The sequence below is a fragment of the Phlebotomus papatasi genome, chromosome 1 (assembly GCF_024763615.1).
Source record: "Phlebotomus papatasi isolate M1 chromosome 1, Ppap_2.1, whole genome shotgun sequence".
Classification (NCBI taxonomy): Eukaryota; Metazoa; Arthropoda; class Insecta; order Diptera; family Psychodidae; genus Phlebotomus; species Phlebotomus papatasi.
This window is the reverse complement of record NC_077222.1, coordinates 96,426,548-96,444,202: the sequence shown is the minus strand read 5'-3', so window position 1 is coordinate 96,444,202 and position 17,655 is coordinate 96,426,548. Positions and strand designations below refer to the sequence as shown.

Sequence of the window (17,655 nt, the reverse complement as noted above, 5' to 3'; positions counted from 1 at the left end):
TGAAATAGGATGAAACTAATTCCACAATTTCTAAAATTCAATCTCAAATTGAGATAGTAACAATAGCATCTCCTCTTAAAAACTTAATTTCATAAATTTGATACCAAAATGTCCTAAAAGTAATCCCAATATTTCTTGACTTAATTCTAAAAATCAAAATCAATCCAAATTGCATCCATTTTCAAGAAAATTGGTATAGTTTTGGTATTAAAAGGGACAGATAATCCTAACCGGCTTATGTAGGTGAGATTCTTAACGTGAGCTAACTCGGAGTGCATGCAAATTCGATTTGGAGCTGAAGTTGGGAGACGCCATTCAGTTATCTTGAATCAAATTCGTGAAATTATACAAATTTTATATTTAAACCAAAATATCAAAGATTTGGATGGAGTGAAAAAAAGTGATATATGGGTGAATCGTAGACCATAATGTTCTCTATAATTTTGCCGTAGAACCTGATCTCATCGATTAATCAGAAACCGAGATAATCGAGGTTGTTTGTTTCTGATCTCGTTTTTTCGACCAAAGTGCCCCAAGTAGTCATTTGTTGAACTTCAACTATATCAAAGAATTGTTGTATTTTGTGGGACTTTCCATTTAAAACCATATTTTAAGTGCCTTGGTGAAGTAGAGGCAGTCAAATTGGCATCTGAGTGATTTCAAAGCGTTATTATGGGAAAAATCAATTTTTTCACACTTAAACGGCAAAATCGGAGTGATAGCGTAGTCTGAGCGGAAAATGATGTATGGACGAAATGTAGAGACAAATGTCCTCTACAATTATGTCGAAGTAATCATCAAAATCGGTTCAGAGACAGTCGAGATAATTGAGGTTATGTGATATTGAAATTGGTTTTTCGACTGTGGCGCCCCTGGTGTTGGTTCCACGAAGTTCAAATGTTCTAGAAAGTTGTAGCATTTGGTGAGATCTTTCGTTTAAGCCCTCATTCATCAAAATCGGTCACACAGAACCGGAGATATGATTTTTTGAATTTTGTGAACTTTGACCCCTCATATCTCCGGTTCTATTGAAACCACAGCGCGCATACGCACCATTTTGGAAACGTCCTAGACTGGACTACAACATACTAAAATTTCATTAACTTGCACAATGCCGTTTTTGAGAAAAGTGACTTTGAATTTCGATGAATTTTGACGCTATCACAGCGCCACCTGTGGTGACTTTTTGAACTTCCATCTGAAAGTGCTTATCGAGACGAAACCAAAAAGGTAAAATTTATGTCGCTACGTTAGTTAGAACCGGAGATAGAGGCCGGTCAATGTTCGAACTTTGACCCCTTATAGCTCGGGTCAGGGGTTTTAGATCGACTTAAGGTTTTTTTTGTTTGATAGGTATAATCAACGGCTACAACATACTAAAATTTCAGCCCGATGCACAATGGAATTTTTGAGTTATTTAACTTATAAGATTTAAAAATTTTCTTTTTAATAATAGCGCCCCTAGCGGTAGTTTTATGAACTTGCGATGTTAGAAGGGGAAGTGGCATTTCACGAGATCTTTCCAAAAAGCCCTCACTTTTTAAATTCTGATAATTAGAACCGGAGTTATGGCCATTTTAAGAATTTTTTTTGGACCCTTATAGCTCGGGTCAGGGGGGTCGGGGGACCTTAAGTTTAGTATTGATGGAAAGCTCTAAGGCCCAGCTATAACATACTAAAATTTGAGCTCGCTCGATGCCATAGGGGCGGAGCTATTGAGAAAACAAAAAAAGGGGGATCTTCAAAATGGCGGAAGGAGGGGTGGGGGGTGGGGGGTCAATGCACCAAGTTGCAATTTTCATCCGATATATAACCTTTGCCGAAAACCGCAAGTCGATATCTTTTTTAGTTTAGGAGCTATTAAGCTCCAAAGAGCGGCTGGCCGGCCGGCCGGGAACGTAAATTAGCCACATATATATTCGTGATCAGGAAGTGCTGAAACACGTTTTGGCCAAGTTTGAGCTCGATCGGACGACATGAAATTTTGTTAGGATTATAGTAGGTGAGATTGTTAAGAATCTCACCTAATAGTGGTATTAAAATCAATACCACAGGTATTGAAGGTTTGTACTTTTTTCACAAATAGGGGAAAGCGAGCTACCTTCGGACAACTCAAGCTTCGAACAATTCAATTTTTTCTCTATGTTCTTTATGGATTTCACCCATAGCTCTTTTCTGAAAATTTGATGCATTGGATAAGCTATTAAAGTATAATATTATTATAGGCCAAATTCATTTATAACACATTGAAAAAAAAAAAATGATTTGCGAGAAGCATAAATTATCCTAATGTAGCCGGCTTTCCCCTATTGTTCGTGTAACATGATCACTTCACGAACATTTATTATTCCTTTACAAAAACTTGTTCGTAAATGTTCGCAAAATTTTATCATTAATTTGTTTGTAGGGGAAAGTGCCCATGCTTGATACCATTGGAAGCTTCGTAATGACTAAATTTATACTATGTTTCTCAATAAACGTGACTCGGCAATATATTTTAAAATCTGACCACTTTCCCATAGTTTTTAAAATATGGTTGCGATGAGTCACATATATATTGTGAAACATAAAAAGTTTAGTCATTACGAAGCTTCCAATGGTATCAAGCATGGGCACTTTCCCCTACATTTTTGTCAAACAATTAAAAACGGATGAACAAATATTTGTAAAAGTACAAAAAATGCTCGTTATCATGTTACGATTAATGTTTGTGAAAAAAGCACAAACTGTTACGAACTTTTTTGTGGATTATGCAATTTACGAACATATTCGTGAGCATTTTGACTAAAAAGTATTAATTCTTTAAAGACGAGAGGGTCAAAAATTGGGGGTCAGAAAATTTTTTATTGCCATTTTAGAGCATAACACAATTTTAAATGACATTAGGAGAAAAACATTTTAGGGTGACTAGTGACCCAATCCTCCTTAACCCTTTAAGGACGAATGTAATACCGGTGCCCTAAAATTAAAAACCAATTTTGCGGACTATTTAGAGGACAAAATAACTTTCTATACTCAAAATAATGTTTTTGTTTTTGGGACACCGGTATCCCATTCGTCCCTAAATGCTAAAGGGTTAATAACAAATACTTGTTAACGGTTATCGAAGACACATTGTATACTACATGGTCGTGAAATAAATAACTAAAACCTTGGTTTAATATTATGTTCGGTTTAAGCTGAGATTCTTTACAATCTCATTTATTTTGTTTATTTTCTAATTTTAAATTTAAAAAAAAAACTCTTTTATTTCAATTTCCTATGAAGAATTTTCCATTTTCTTTTGAAGTCAAATATTGTAGACCAAAAAAAAAACTAAAGGTAGCTCTCATGAATACCTTTCAAGGTGTGCATTTCAGCTTTTTATTATTAGTTTAAGCGTACAATTTCCTCATTTATCAATACATTTATTATACATTAAGACCTTTAATTTTCGTCTGCTCTTCGTGTTTATTTAATAAAGTAAGTGAAATAATTTATGGGTACATTAATAATGTGAATAAATTAAGGTGTATCACATACATTTAGTAACTGGCCCAAAATATTAATAAATACTTTATTGACTTGTCATCAATCAATTTTGGTGATGACAACATAACACTGATCTTGCTATTATAGTCATTAATCTCTGCTACAGTCAATTAATTAACTCACTATTTCACAACATGAACTACAATTTGGAGTATTGTGTAATTATTGCTTCTTCCTTCTACCAATTAAAACTTCACTTAAAAACACGATAGTGCTTATACTAAGCATGATCATGAAAACTAAAAGAACCATGTCGATATTCTTCATATTTATAGGCCTGTCCACTGGTTTTGGGGTGAAGTTCCCAATGAGATATTTTCTTAAGTATGTTAGCTTCAGTGAATGTTGGGCACTTGTTATCCCATGCTGAATTACTCCAGATTCTGTGCAGCGTAATATCAATTCATTGAGCTTCCTCTGGTAGGGCGATCCTTTCGTTGCGGTCATTGCAGAAAAAAAAGTAATAGCTGGTTCTGGTACAATATGATACAGATCATCTCCAGTTTTGTTATCCCAGAATTTTGTAGCTTCCATGTATGCATAGTTATCTCTAATCAGCATCGTTACGTCTTTTTTAACTATATCCCAGAGACACTGTTCCCACTCGCAATCTACACGACGTTTGCTCAATTTTGTCATCATGAGGTCATTATCATTGGAAAATTTGCGGTAGATTGAATGAATGCTGATAAAGTATATAACACCTTTATTCGAATTTATGACTTCGCTCGCGTATTGAGGATCTTCGGATACCAAGGGATGATTTAGTTCTTTGACAATGGTTCCTTTGAAAACACCTGTTAAAAGCATTGAATACATGATTATGCCGCAGAGGAAGAGGCGTTGATAAATCCTGGTCCATTTGGTTAAGGTTATTGAGTGTTCCTCCAGAAAACTGAACATTAGTGTAGCAGATTCTGCAACAATGACTAACATTCGATCCGTATGCAAATGTTTCCATTGAAACAGGATTTCTGTTATGGAAAGAAAGAGAATTGAAGTGATGAAGATGAAGATATGTAGGCAGTTCAGAGGATACGTGTAATTCTGCCAGGGCATTACTGTCAAACGTTTATCTTTAGGTTGTTGTTTTTTAACTATAAATACGCTTTCAGCCAAGAGATGTGGGTACAAGAAGATGGTATTGTTAGTACCTGGAAGGAATACAAAATCAATATCTATCTTAGAATTTATTCTACGTAAACTATTAAAGATTCCTATCTCTTAAAACCATAACAGCAAAATTCAAATCAAAGTTTCAAATCAAAGAAATGAGGGATCATCGATAGAAAACTCTCCCGTGATGGCCAGTGGATTTGAAGTCACTTAACAAAGAAAAACACTTCTTCAATCTTGCCCAGAGCTTTCGGTCCTGGATATGGACCTTTTCCAGGACCGAAAGCTCTGGGCAAGATTGAAGAAGTGTTTTTCTTTGTGAAGTGACTTCAAATCCACTGGCTATCACCGGAGAGTCTTCTATCCATACATATCACGTCATTTCTTCATCCAATTATGAGGGTCATCTCGTTGTAAATGAAATTGAAATGAATAAGGTTCGCAAGAAGTCTTTTCATGATCGAAGTATTTTGATGGTCTAACTCAAGGGCCAATGTATCGGACCTAATAATTTTAGCTTTTCGTAATACGGGTTTCAGGCAACAGCACAGGTGTATGTGTATACGTAGGGCTTAACTTCTCTAAAATCTTATCATAGTCAAGATACATATCTTGGAAAAATTTTAAATGGAGTTGAATATTAAAGATAAATGATCCTTGATTCTAAGGAAAAACCAATAAAATTGCTCACTACATTTTGGATTTTGAGATCTTAGGGAACTAGGCTAAACCTCTTAGGCTGAAACAGTATAAGGTTTTTTTAAACTGCATTAACAGTGTTTATATTGCTAGAGCACAACTAATTAAAACCGTTTTACAAAAAAAAAAAAACTTAAATACCGGTCCGAAAAAGCATACATAACCGGTGGCAGTCAAGATTCCGAAAGCCAAAATCTCGAATGGTCAAAATCATAAAAGGGGCCAAATTATAGAAAGGATAATAATAAATAATAATAAAATAAATAATAATATTGCGTGGAATAATTTCCCAAAACATAGAAAATTTTCCTTTGCCTTCAGTTAGTTCAGGTGCAATCATAGGAGTAGCTATAGTACTTTTAAGAATTCAGTATTTTGGCCCTTTTTGAATTTTGTCGATCAAGATTTTGGCTCTCGGGATTTAGGCTTATAGGATTTTGACCGGGATCTATACAAGTTAAATAAAAAGGTGGCTTAGATCTTATTCGAAGATCTTTTTAAGATTCTTCTAAATGAGAGTTTTTCGAAATCTAAATATACATCCCACCGTGCTATGCACCGGAGGGTTTTTGGGAAATTTTTCCCAATCAATCGTTTGTTTCCGAGATAGAGTCTTTCTGACATCTGTTATAAATCCTTCAGGCGTGAACTTGGCTAAAGTATAGAAATTCTGAATACTTTTAAAAGAAGAATTAGTGAAGAATTAAAAAAGAAGAAAGTTCAAGAAAGGTCTATTTTTCCGTTCACTATCCACTTCAAACGAATCATAGAGATAGTTCACGTGATGTACAAATGCTATAGATCAAAAATTGCTAATTAAATAATATTGCAAATTCGAATATATTGTCGACATATTCGAACTTATCCAAGGCGAGCTTTTAAAAGGGGAAATTTTATTTGCCGAAAGATAGATGAAACTACAACTTTGTATCGCCTGGGGTAACAGGTTTTGCCACTCACAATTTACTTTGGGTGCCGATTCGTATGATCATGGAGGCTGATCGGCGTAATCTGCGTGATCCTGAAGACTGATCAGGCAATTAGCTCTGTTTGCGGGATCTTGGAGATTGATCGGCCCTATCACCGTCTTCATGGGAACTGATCGTCACGATCACTGGGATCATGGGGACTGATCAGTGCAATCTGTTGATCTACCACTCACAATTCGTTTTGGGCGCTGATCCTTGTATTTATGGAGACTGACTGGCACGATCACCGTCATTAAATATACTGAACGGCGCTATCACTGTGATCATGATGACTGATCAGCGCGATCTGCCACTCATGGTTCACTTACTGGCCCCTGACTATAAAATTCTCTTGGAAGACTTTCATTGAGAAATGGAGGCTTCTATCAAAATATTTTCATTTAGACGTTCCATAAGGAATTCTAAAATTATCCATATCAGTTGATAAATTCATTCTAGGGAAGTTTTTAATTTTTGACCTTGAAAAACTTTAGAAGGAATTATTCAAGTTCATTGGTACCTAGACGAATGTGTGTAATATCGGCAAATATCTGAAAAAGCACGACACATTTTTTATATATTCCTAATATTATGTCCTTATACAGAAATATGTTCATCGAATACCATTATACGTGTGAGGACTTTAAGACTTTAATAGCATAGGCTTTTCAAATTCTTTTGAACATTCGATATTTTCCGATTTTGAAAAAAATGTTTAATCAAATTATAATGAAACTCTTTGTATAAACTTACCTAGATCGGTCATAAGACGAGAATTCGCAATAAAGTCATACTCATTGTATTCTATACTCCCAGTAACGCCAGTTGCAGTTCCATTATCCAAGACTTCCCCTAGATGACCATCCACAAAATATTGACGGTCTAAGCTAAAATTCATTGCTTTCATCAGCATTGTGATCAATTCTCCATCAGGAAGTGTATATTCTGTTTTTGACTTGGTTTCCAATAGCATAGGATCATCATTAACAACCACTTTTAGAGGATACTGATGTAGATTGTTTGTGAGATTTCTGTAGAAGAAGAAGACCTTAGACCAATCACGCCAGGTCCTCATGTTAGAAGTATCCATAAGAGTTATTTTTCCTCTCATGCCATCATCATTTATTTCAAAAGGATTGAACAGGAATAAATCGCATTTTTCTAGTTTCATAAAACTGATATTGACTATTGGGGAGTTGAAAGTTTCAAAAGTTAAATTACTTCTCAAAACAAAGATGTAGGCCATTTTGTACAAATTCCAATGTATTCTGTAAAATTGTAAAATAGTTTCGTCATCTATGAATGTTGTCGCGACAATTGCCCACTTGGCATTTGGATTTTGCTCAAAGAAGATATGAAGAGTTTCGTGTTTTTCAAAAATAATTGCTGAACTGACAATGTAACTGTGGATGTTTGAATGAGGTGTTATACCCATTCTAGATCCTGGTAGTCTGAAGTCTGATGATAAGTTCGATATTGTAAAGTCGTAAATGGTAAAATTGAGAGTTTCGTAGAATGCTGTTTTGTACTTTTGATAAGGAATTCTAGTAACTTCCTCTTCAGTCAGTATAAGGGATACTATTCGTTGATCATAGAAGAAGGCTTGAAGAGCTTTGGCAGTTATTTCAGCCACTTTATCTTCCATTATTAGAATGTTTTCGGCTTTTACAAGTACTGTTGTAAATAATGTTGCCACAATCACTGCTGTCAGATTCATTTTCACACAATAGAATGAAATCACTGAAGAGTCAATAGCTCTACTTGTCCTTTATACATTTCTGAAGCAGTAATTTAATTCCATTCAACGCCTCTTTGTTGACTCATTTGTCAATCACATTCTCTTTGATTAGATGGATTATAGACAGAATACATACATGTGATTATACATCGATTTAATTCATTGTCCTCATCTATAGAGTTACATCTTATCCACTTTTCCTGAGTTTCCTTTATGTAAAAAGAGATTTATGCTCGTTTAAAAAAATATTTCCCAAAAATTATTTCACAAAGAAATGCAAAAGTGCTTATGAACAGCATGATTGAGAACACTGAGACAATCATATCAATATTTTTCAAATTAATAGGTTTATGAGATTCTTCCGGTATAAATTGTCCCAATATGTATCTTCTCAAACGTTTAAGTTCCAATGAATGTTTAGCAGTCAGAATTCCATGATTAATGATACCAGCTTCAGTACAAAGTAGAATCATTTCATTGAGTTTCTTCTGATAGGGCGATCCTTTGGGAACAGTCATAGCTGAGAAGAATACAAATGGCATTTCTGGTACAATGTGAAAGAGGTCAGCTCCTGTTCTATTGTCCCAGTACTGAGCTCTAGCATTATCAGCATAATTATCTCGAATGATCATAATTTCATCCTTGTCTATAACAGTCAAGAGGCATCGTCCCCAACCGAAACAATTTGATCGTCGCTTCATCAATTTGCTCATCAATAAATCCGTATCATTGGCGTATTTTCGGTAAATTGTGTGCATGCTATTCAAGTAGATCACAGGCTTGTTTGATTGCAGAATATCACAAGCGTGTTTAGGATCTTCAGAAATCAGAGAATTGCTCATATCCTTAACAATGTTACCCTTGAAGACACTGGTAAGCAGCATAAAGTACATAATAATGCTGCACAAGAATATTCGTTGATAGATCTTATTCCATTTCTTCAGAGAGGTTGCAGTTTCTTCAAGAAAACTGTAGATTAATGTAGCTGAATCGATAAATAATATTACAATTTGACCCACTCTCATTCTGTTGTTGCACATCTTCCATTGATAAAATATTTCAGTGATAGCAAGAAATAGAATTGAAATAATGAACATAAGAACGTGGAAGTAGTTGAGAGGATATGAATAGTTTTGCCAGGCCATTACGGTTAGACGTTTATTACTCGGAGCTTTCTTTTTCGTCAGAAATACATTGTAGGATTGTAAATGTGGATTTAAGAAGATGGTATTGTTAGTTCCTGAAAGTAAGAATTATATTTTCTAATAGTAATTCATATGAGAGTAATTTATGTACTGAGAAGACCTACGGCTTAAGCCGAGAGACGACTTAAAGTAATAATTAAAATTCAGAATAATGAATAGCGGAGACTCTGCATCTTCGAGACGCATTGGAGATGGAATATTCTTAGATTATTTAAATAAATGTGACAAAAACATTAATCGAGTTATATCCTGCAGCCACAATTATGGTGGCCGGAATTCCCGGTTATTTAAAAAAATGTCGTTTCTACCTAAATGATAGGCGAAATTGTCTTTAAAAAACTGTTTTTTTTTTCTAAAAATTGACACAGACTGATCCTTGCGAATGATCAGCTCGAAAAATTTGGCGGTTGAAGATCAGCTCAAACTATCATACACTGAGGATTTAGGATTAAGGATTAGCGATTTTAGCATAAATTTCTATTAAATGTGCACACTTTCACTTTGCTCTGAAAAGCTTCCTAAGTGCAATATCATGTACTATTCATATAGGTAAGAGCACTCTGGCCTTTTTATTACTCCAGTTTTAATGCATTTTAGGATTTTGTGATACTGCTTACCATTACTCTTCATGTTCTTTTCACCAAATTGATATTTCGAAAAGTAACCCAAAATAACTCAAAGTCAGTTTTTACGTTTCTACCACTGATTGGCGCTGATATCGCTAATCCTAGTAAATTTCACTAGACCTCATGAATTTAGAAGCTCAGCTTGATTCTTCAAATTTTGGACTGATCTCTGGTGTATTGATAGCAATCCTCATTTTTCGAGCTGATCCCTGGGCCTATTTGGGCTTAAGGCTTAAAACGTACTCATAATACACATAATAAGGCTTAAAACATACTCGTCGTTAGAACAAAAAAAAAAGGAAACTATAATGAATGATCTTATACGGGCTTCAGACCTAAGGCTTAAGGGAAACTGAGGCACCACCAAACACTGTGATTTTTTAATCAGATTTTGGATATCAGAGGATAAGACCGATAGGAATTTATAGGCACTATAGGGATGCTTGTCCACTGAAGGAATGGTCGAGATAGTCCAAGTAGTTTAGAAATAAAAATTAGTGTTTGGTGATACCCCGTGTTTGGTTGTGCCCCAGTTTCCCCTAGTGATATAGCTTAACTTCTCTCACTTCTTATCAATCACGATTTTTCATAAAATTTTGACTTTTAGAATTGTATTATAAAACCCAAAAAATCTATTGGATTCTAAAGAACCAAATTAATTGTTTGGATTTAAGATTTTGATGAGACCTTCTGGAACTGAGCTAAACCTCTTATTATTATTATTAAAAAGAGCCTTTATAAGCTTTACTTCGGTTGCATAAAATAATAAAAGCCACCTTCCATAAGATACTTTCAGCGCATTATAAAAAAAGCATGAAAGAAAATTCCAATGGTACATTTCAGGCGTTGATGTGAAAATATTTGATTTTTTTAATTTACCGAATAAAAAACTATAAACGTATTCAATTTCTTACAAACTGGTTCAAAATAAAAAGCAAGTCATCATAGGTAACCCTGTATAATTCCCTCAAAATACTTCATTTAAAAACTATTTAAAAAACATATGTTTATTCAATATGCCTTAGATAAAATTTTGAGAAAGTGGAGAAGCTGACCATCCTTTATAGAAGACCTAAAAATTTCTTTTTGCAAATGTGTTACTTGTAATCTATAGATGTTATTTATGTGTTAGAAAAACTAATTTATTTTGTTTCATATCAAAAGGAATTGTTTTCCAAAATTGATCATTTTTCATCGGCCAAAAGTTTATTGACACATTTGGAAAAGTAACTTAAAATCTTCAAATACTTGCAATTAACTTCTTTTACTCCTGCTATATATTTTGAAATTATGAGAGAGAAATTCCCATCATTTGAGAGACAAATGGTAGGTTTGCCTGTTTTCAAAATTTGCAATGGTCTATTTATTCATATAATGCCCAACGCTCAATAACTTTTGTCTTGTAAACATGTTTTTGACATTTCTATGAGAGTGAGTGAGGCCTAGATCTAGTCATCTCGCTCACTCTCATAGGAAATTTTGAAAACATATTTACAAACAAAAGTTATTGTGCGTTGGGCATTAAAGTGATGATAAATAATAATAAAATAATGTATTTTTTATTAATTTAAATTTAATTTAAAATTGCAAGTTTTAATAAGTTAAAAAACGTTTGAGATTGTCTAGACATACTGTCGGAGATACTGGACATTTTATTATACATGAAACTATCCCACCGATCTCACTCTTTCCCTTTTCCGATCGTGATAATTAATTTCGAGAATATTTTTTTGTCACTAAGTAAGAATAAAGATTGGACGATATAAATATATGTTTTAGACTTGATCAAATTTCCTTCAAATATTTGTTCCCATAAAATATTTTAGTGACCATCCACGTTTTCTGTTTGGCCAATGAAAAAGAGTATTCAAAATTTTTAAACAATTTAAAAAATACGACGAAATTATAATATTTTATGTGACTAAATGCAGTTAAACGCGAATAATGATTTAAAATCGATTGAAACTTACCCAGATCCGTCATTAATCGGGAATTTCCAATCATATCAATCTCATTTTTCTCCAATTGGGCTGTAACCCCTATGGCCGTTCCATTGTCTAAAACGAGCCCAAGATGACTCGCCCCGTAGGGACGTCTTTCAATATTAAAATTCATCTTCTCCATCAACGCCATAACAAGTTCACCGTCAGGATACTTGTACTTATTTTTTGATATTCTTTCCATTAGTAAATCATCCTTACCAAGGACAACTTTAAGTGGATATTGATATAAATTGTCCATTAGATTCTTGTAGAAATAGTGAATTTGAGCCCAATCTTCTTTATTTTTCATCTGCAATGCATCCAGTTTTATCAATTTGCCCCTTGTGCCATCATCGTTAATTTCAAATGGGTTAAACATGTAGAGAAAGCAGTTCTTGGATTTTGCATACGTAATGTTGGTTATCAAATTATCTGGAAATTCAAATGTGTACTGATTCCAGATGGTAATCACAAAAGCCATATTGTATAAATTCCAATATTTTTTGTAAAATTTTAAAATATCTTTTTCGTCTATTCTACGGGTGAGTATAATTGCCCATTTCGTATTTGGATTTTGACGAAAGAGATTTTGAGCTATGTCTTCCATTCCGAATACAACTCCCGAACTAATGATGTAACTGTGAGTACTTGAGTGAGGAGTTATTCCTTTCTCAGTTCCTGGCAACGTATAATTCGAAGTGGTATTGGTAATATCAAAATCGTACAATGTAAAGTGATGGGTATTGTAGAGAGCTGATTTAAAGAGTTGATAAGGCTGGCCTTGCATTTCATATTTGGCCATTATGTATGAAAGTATTCTTTGATCGTGGAAGAAAGTCAGATGAGCATTTAGAACTGTTTCTGCTATCTTATCCTCCATTATTAAAATGTGTTCACAAGCCACTAGAACATTCTTACCAAATAGTAACAAAAGTATTGTGAATAGTTTCATTTCGACTAAATCTTTGCAAGTTTATCGGGAAAACTGTTGAAAGCTCATTCGTTCGAATCCTTTTTATTGGTTCAAATTCCATTGTTCCGAATGGATCTTTGTTAAATTATCTATAATCTAAGTTTTATTGTTCAGCTGGCATTCTCAAAATATATTTTATGTTTGAATTAGTATTTCTCAGAGTTATCAAAATTTAATTGTTTGAGAATAGGGCTCTGCTAACTTTATTATATAAATATTTGTATTAATCAAGCTTTTGTCTAATCTAAATATTTGAACATACCTAAAGCCTAAACAAGTCGTATAACAAGTTTCCTCTTGCAATTTTAATGCCCATTTGAAGCATAAAAAAACTTGTTATTTTCATGAAATATAAAATTCCTAACAAATGTTTTGCTTTCACGATTGCTGATAAAATTAATCCATATTATTTCTATCTCTTGTGCCTTCCTTTTATTCGTGAAAATACTTCAATACTCTATTATCATCATCTCAAGGTTTTAGTCTCCACTCGGACGTCTTCAGTGATTGTCGGACTCTTGGGCAGCAATCTCAATTATGTTGTTTAATCGGAAATTCTCAATTCTCTGCATATACTTAGTGATTCTCGCAGCAGATTTACCACACGGTGAGGAAAATTGCAAGAACGTATATCGTGATGCAAGTGATTTACGGAAATATTATCTATTTTTAGCTGAGAATATTCCATGCAAACTGCGAGAGTATCAACATGGATTTGTTTGTGTATGCGACAAAACAAACTGTGACTTTCTTGACGAATCTGTTGATAATCCAAACGAGAGCGAAATTGTAATAGTTTCATCGAGCCAAGTAAGTTGATATAGAATAATAGCGATATTTATAAATGACGGAATCTAATCATTTCTGCATTCTAATCCTCAGGCTGGACTCCGATTTGATGTAAGCAAAACTCTTTGGCCTACAAATGCTTCCAAAAGCATCAATATCAGAGATCATGGAATGAAAATAGAACCTAGAGTTCTTCTTGCAGGGGAACAGACTTTAAATTTCCCAACAAATCTATTCGGATTCTTCAGATCTAAGGATGTTTCAGTGAATGTGGATTTGTCCAAGAAATATCAAAAAATTATTGGTTTTGGAGGAGCTTTTACAGGATCAGTATCCTATAATTTGGACCAAGTTTCTGAAGAGCTTCAGGACCTTCTTTATAAATCATATTATTCTCAGAATGGGATAGGCTACAATTTTATAAGAATTCCTATTGGTAAGTTCTTTGAAAAAAATAATTTTAGCATTTCAAGTTTTTATAAGTCACATTAAAGACATTGAGGGTCGGATTGTCACTTTTTTCCTTATGTTCTATGCAAAATGTCTTGCATTAGGGGGGAAGGGACACTTATTGGCACTTTATGATTTTGTAGGGTGGTGGCATTACTTGTGACCTGTTTACTTATAGCCTCGTCGCAATTTTTGTCAGAAAATGATTACAAAAACCTAAAAAATGTGATGTGTTAAGACATAAAATATTTTTAATTTTGAGATTATCAAAATCATTTAGTCACATTAATTGTAATACTTTTTGCGAGGAGGCCATAACTAAATACAGAGGTCACAAGTAATACCGTAACCTTATCATGACCTATTGACACGCTTCCTAACAATTAGAATAGAATATAGAATTTGAACCATTCTATATAGGAAAGGATAAAATAGAGAAAAACGTTATTCTACTTGCATTTTATTGGGATGTTAATATTTTGAGCCGACAATCAGAACTTCAGTTGTGGTCTATCCTACGCATCTCAAAAGATTATTATCTTTAAAGACAGTATTCGAGCTAACAATTTTTCATAAATAAAATAAAATGCAACAATTTTTGAATTATTCAAATAAAGCGATAACTGACAAAACTTAAAAAAAAAAAACATAAAAAATGAATTCAGGAACACTAATATTGAATTCATTTTTAAGTCAGTTTATTTTTTAATTCAGTTTATCTTAAGTTTGATACTTTTTCAATGAAAAATGAATATGTTTTTTAGTACTTGATCATTCTCAAATGCTTCTACATAACCGACTTCTCTTCGTGTTGGATTTTGTCACGACTATTTCGTGGTTTCAGAGTACAGCGAGCACTGTGGAAAACAATCGGGACAGGAACCAACACAAAGAAAAGTCGATAAAATGCAGAAGCAAGTGAAAACAATAATGTGCTAAAAAACATGTTAATTTTGCATTGAAATAACACCATTACACCCCTAATTTTAGCAAGCTTTGCCTTAATTCTATGGATTGTCCAGTGATCATAAAGGCACTTAAAGATGGTCTAAAAACCATCCTTTAGTGCTAGAATTACAGAAAAGCTTAGAAAAAGCAGAGGTGCAAAGTCACCTGCATTTGAGGTTCGTGCGAAACTCGTCTTTTCAGTGTATACCCTTGAGAGAACCTTGAAATTAGAATCATCTTAAACTTAGCTGAGCATAATTTACTCGTTAAAACATAAATATTGTGGTCACGTAAATATTCAAAAATAATGAAATTCAGTAATAATTACTCAGAACATTTCCAGTATTTACGAATTTTACGTAGCTATTACAAATTTTAAGACGTGTATTGATTGAAACAGGCACACAAATCATCTCAAATTCAATCCAAAACTATGAGTTCAACCACTACATTTTTATTAAAAAAAACAATTTGCGGATTATTATTTTTTAGAACCCGGATACTTATATAAATAAAAAAAGGAATCCAGTGTTTGATTGACCTAAATAGGACTGAAAAACGTATAAATGCGAAAAAGTTGTTTAATCCGTTTTATACATTTACAAACCACATTATTTTAAAGGGATTGGAGAGAGATTTGAATTTAATTCATATTGGTAGAAAGGGAGGGTCGTCGAAGACATGTAATCTATATCTTTAACCGCTTAACTTGTACGTTGATAACTACGGACACCGAACAAACACTGAAAAGTAATTTTATCAAGATGTGAATCAGTTAAATGTTATCAAAAGGAATTTCTGTTACTCATCCAATTTCTATCATTTTTAATTAATATCAAAACATATATTACAAACGTAAAATTAGATTATAGTTCTGTTTAACAGACATTTTTTTCGTATTAATAAAGTTGCGGTAAAAATTTATGGATCTAGAGGAAAGTACGCTACCTTCGGACTCGGACGACTCAAGTTTCGGACAATAATTTTTTTTTCTATTTTCTTAATGGATTAAACCTATATTTCTTTTCAAGAAATTTAAGGCATTGGACTATCTTTTAAAATATATTATTACAATGGGTAAAATAATTTGAAATACATAAAAATTCAATTGTTCAAAGCTTGAGTCGTCCGAAGGTAGCGAATTTTCCTCTGGATTCATTAATTTTTACGATAACCTTTTATTAATACGGAAAATGTACAGTGCGTTTTGTTAAACAGAACTATCTACTTTTGAGAGAATATTTAATGACTAACTTTAATAAATAATTCAAAAAATAGTTGAACACAAATGAATAATTTAGAGTACTAGACTTTCTATGCCAGAAACACAAAAATGAATACATAAATTTCTCAATAATAGGTGGTTGCGACTTTGATCTTGACGCATGGGCTTACAACGAATTTCCTGAAAATGACGCTAAGCTGAAGAATTTTACCAGCCTAGATCCAAGAGATTTAAAACTTATATCCAAAATCCAAAGAATGCAAAAAGTTTCTGGAAATAGCAATGTAAAAATTCTTGCAAGTGCTTGGAGTCCACCGAAATGGATGAAGACAAACAATGACTGGACAGGAGCTAGTGCCCTTAAAAAAGAGTACTATCAAACATGGGCAGACTATCACTTACGATTCATTGAATTGATGTCCAAAGGTGGTGTAGATTTATGGGGCATAACAACTGGCAATGAGCCAATGAATGGAGTGATTGGATGGCTTTTTGTGCATTTTATGAGCCTAGGATGGACAGCTGGTAATCAAGGAGTTTGGGTAGGGGATCATTTAGGTCCTACAATTAAGAATAGTCCCTACAGTTATGTTAAAATTCTCGCTGGAGATGATCAGCGGTATACTTTCCCATGGTGGTTTCATGATATGGAGAGTGCTAGACCAAATGTGACAAGTTTTTTGGACGGTATGGCTGTTCATTGGTATTGGGATAAATTTGTTCCGGCTGAAGTTCTCGACAGTGCCAGCAAGCACTATCCTGATAAATTAATTCTTAACACTGAATCCTGTATAGGGGATAAACCTTTTCAGACTCATGGGCCTATCTTGGGATCCTGGAATCGTGCGGAAGATTATATTTTGGCCTACATCGAAGATCTGAAACATTCAGTCAATGGTTGGATTGATTGGAATTTGCTGTTGAATGAAGATGGGGGACCGAATTATGTTAGCAATCACGTTGAATCTCCAGTTGTTGTTAACAAAACTTCCGATGAAGCCTACAAACAACCAATTTTTTACGCTATTGGCCATTTTTCTCGATTTATTCCTGAGAATTCTGTTCGGATTGGGGTTACTTCGACGGATTCTGAAGTGGAATGCATTGGATTCCAGAGGCCAGATTCCAGAATTGTGCTAATTGCATACAATAAGCGGAATAATGCGATAAATGTGAAATTAAATGTTCCATACCGATCAGCATTAACCATTACGATTCCGGCTAAATCAATACATTCTGTAATTTTTCGTGCTGTACAGTGAGGGAATGTTTTAGGTGAGATTCTTAATAATCTTTTCTATTTTAAATTGCAAGACTTATTTTAAAATTCTTAGTTACGCATGTCTTAGGTGTTGAAAAATATAAAAATAAAGGAAAAATGTCTTCTGTGGAAATAAACAGCGTT

General features: G+C 33.7%; 1 protein-coding gene across 1 annotated transcript; it reads left to right on the top strand.

The window, feature by feature from the left end:
* Positions 1-13,235: 13,235 nt before the first annotated feature.
* On the top strand, positions 13,236-17,648 carry LOC129809909 (putative glucosylceramidase 3). The gene is made up of 4 exons (XM_055860055.1): positions 13,236-13,445; positions 13,512-13,648; positions 13,721-14,063; positions 16,386-17,648. The coding sequence occupies exons 1-4, from the start codon at positions 13,376-13,378 to the stop codon at positions 17,510-17,512; spliced, it is 1,677 nt and encodes a 558-aa protein (XP_055716030.1). The 5' UTR covers positions 13,236-13,375; the 3' UTR covers positions 17,513-17,648.
* The last annotated feature ends 7 nt before the right edge of the window (positions 17,649-17,655 follow it).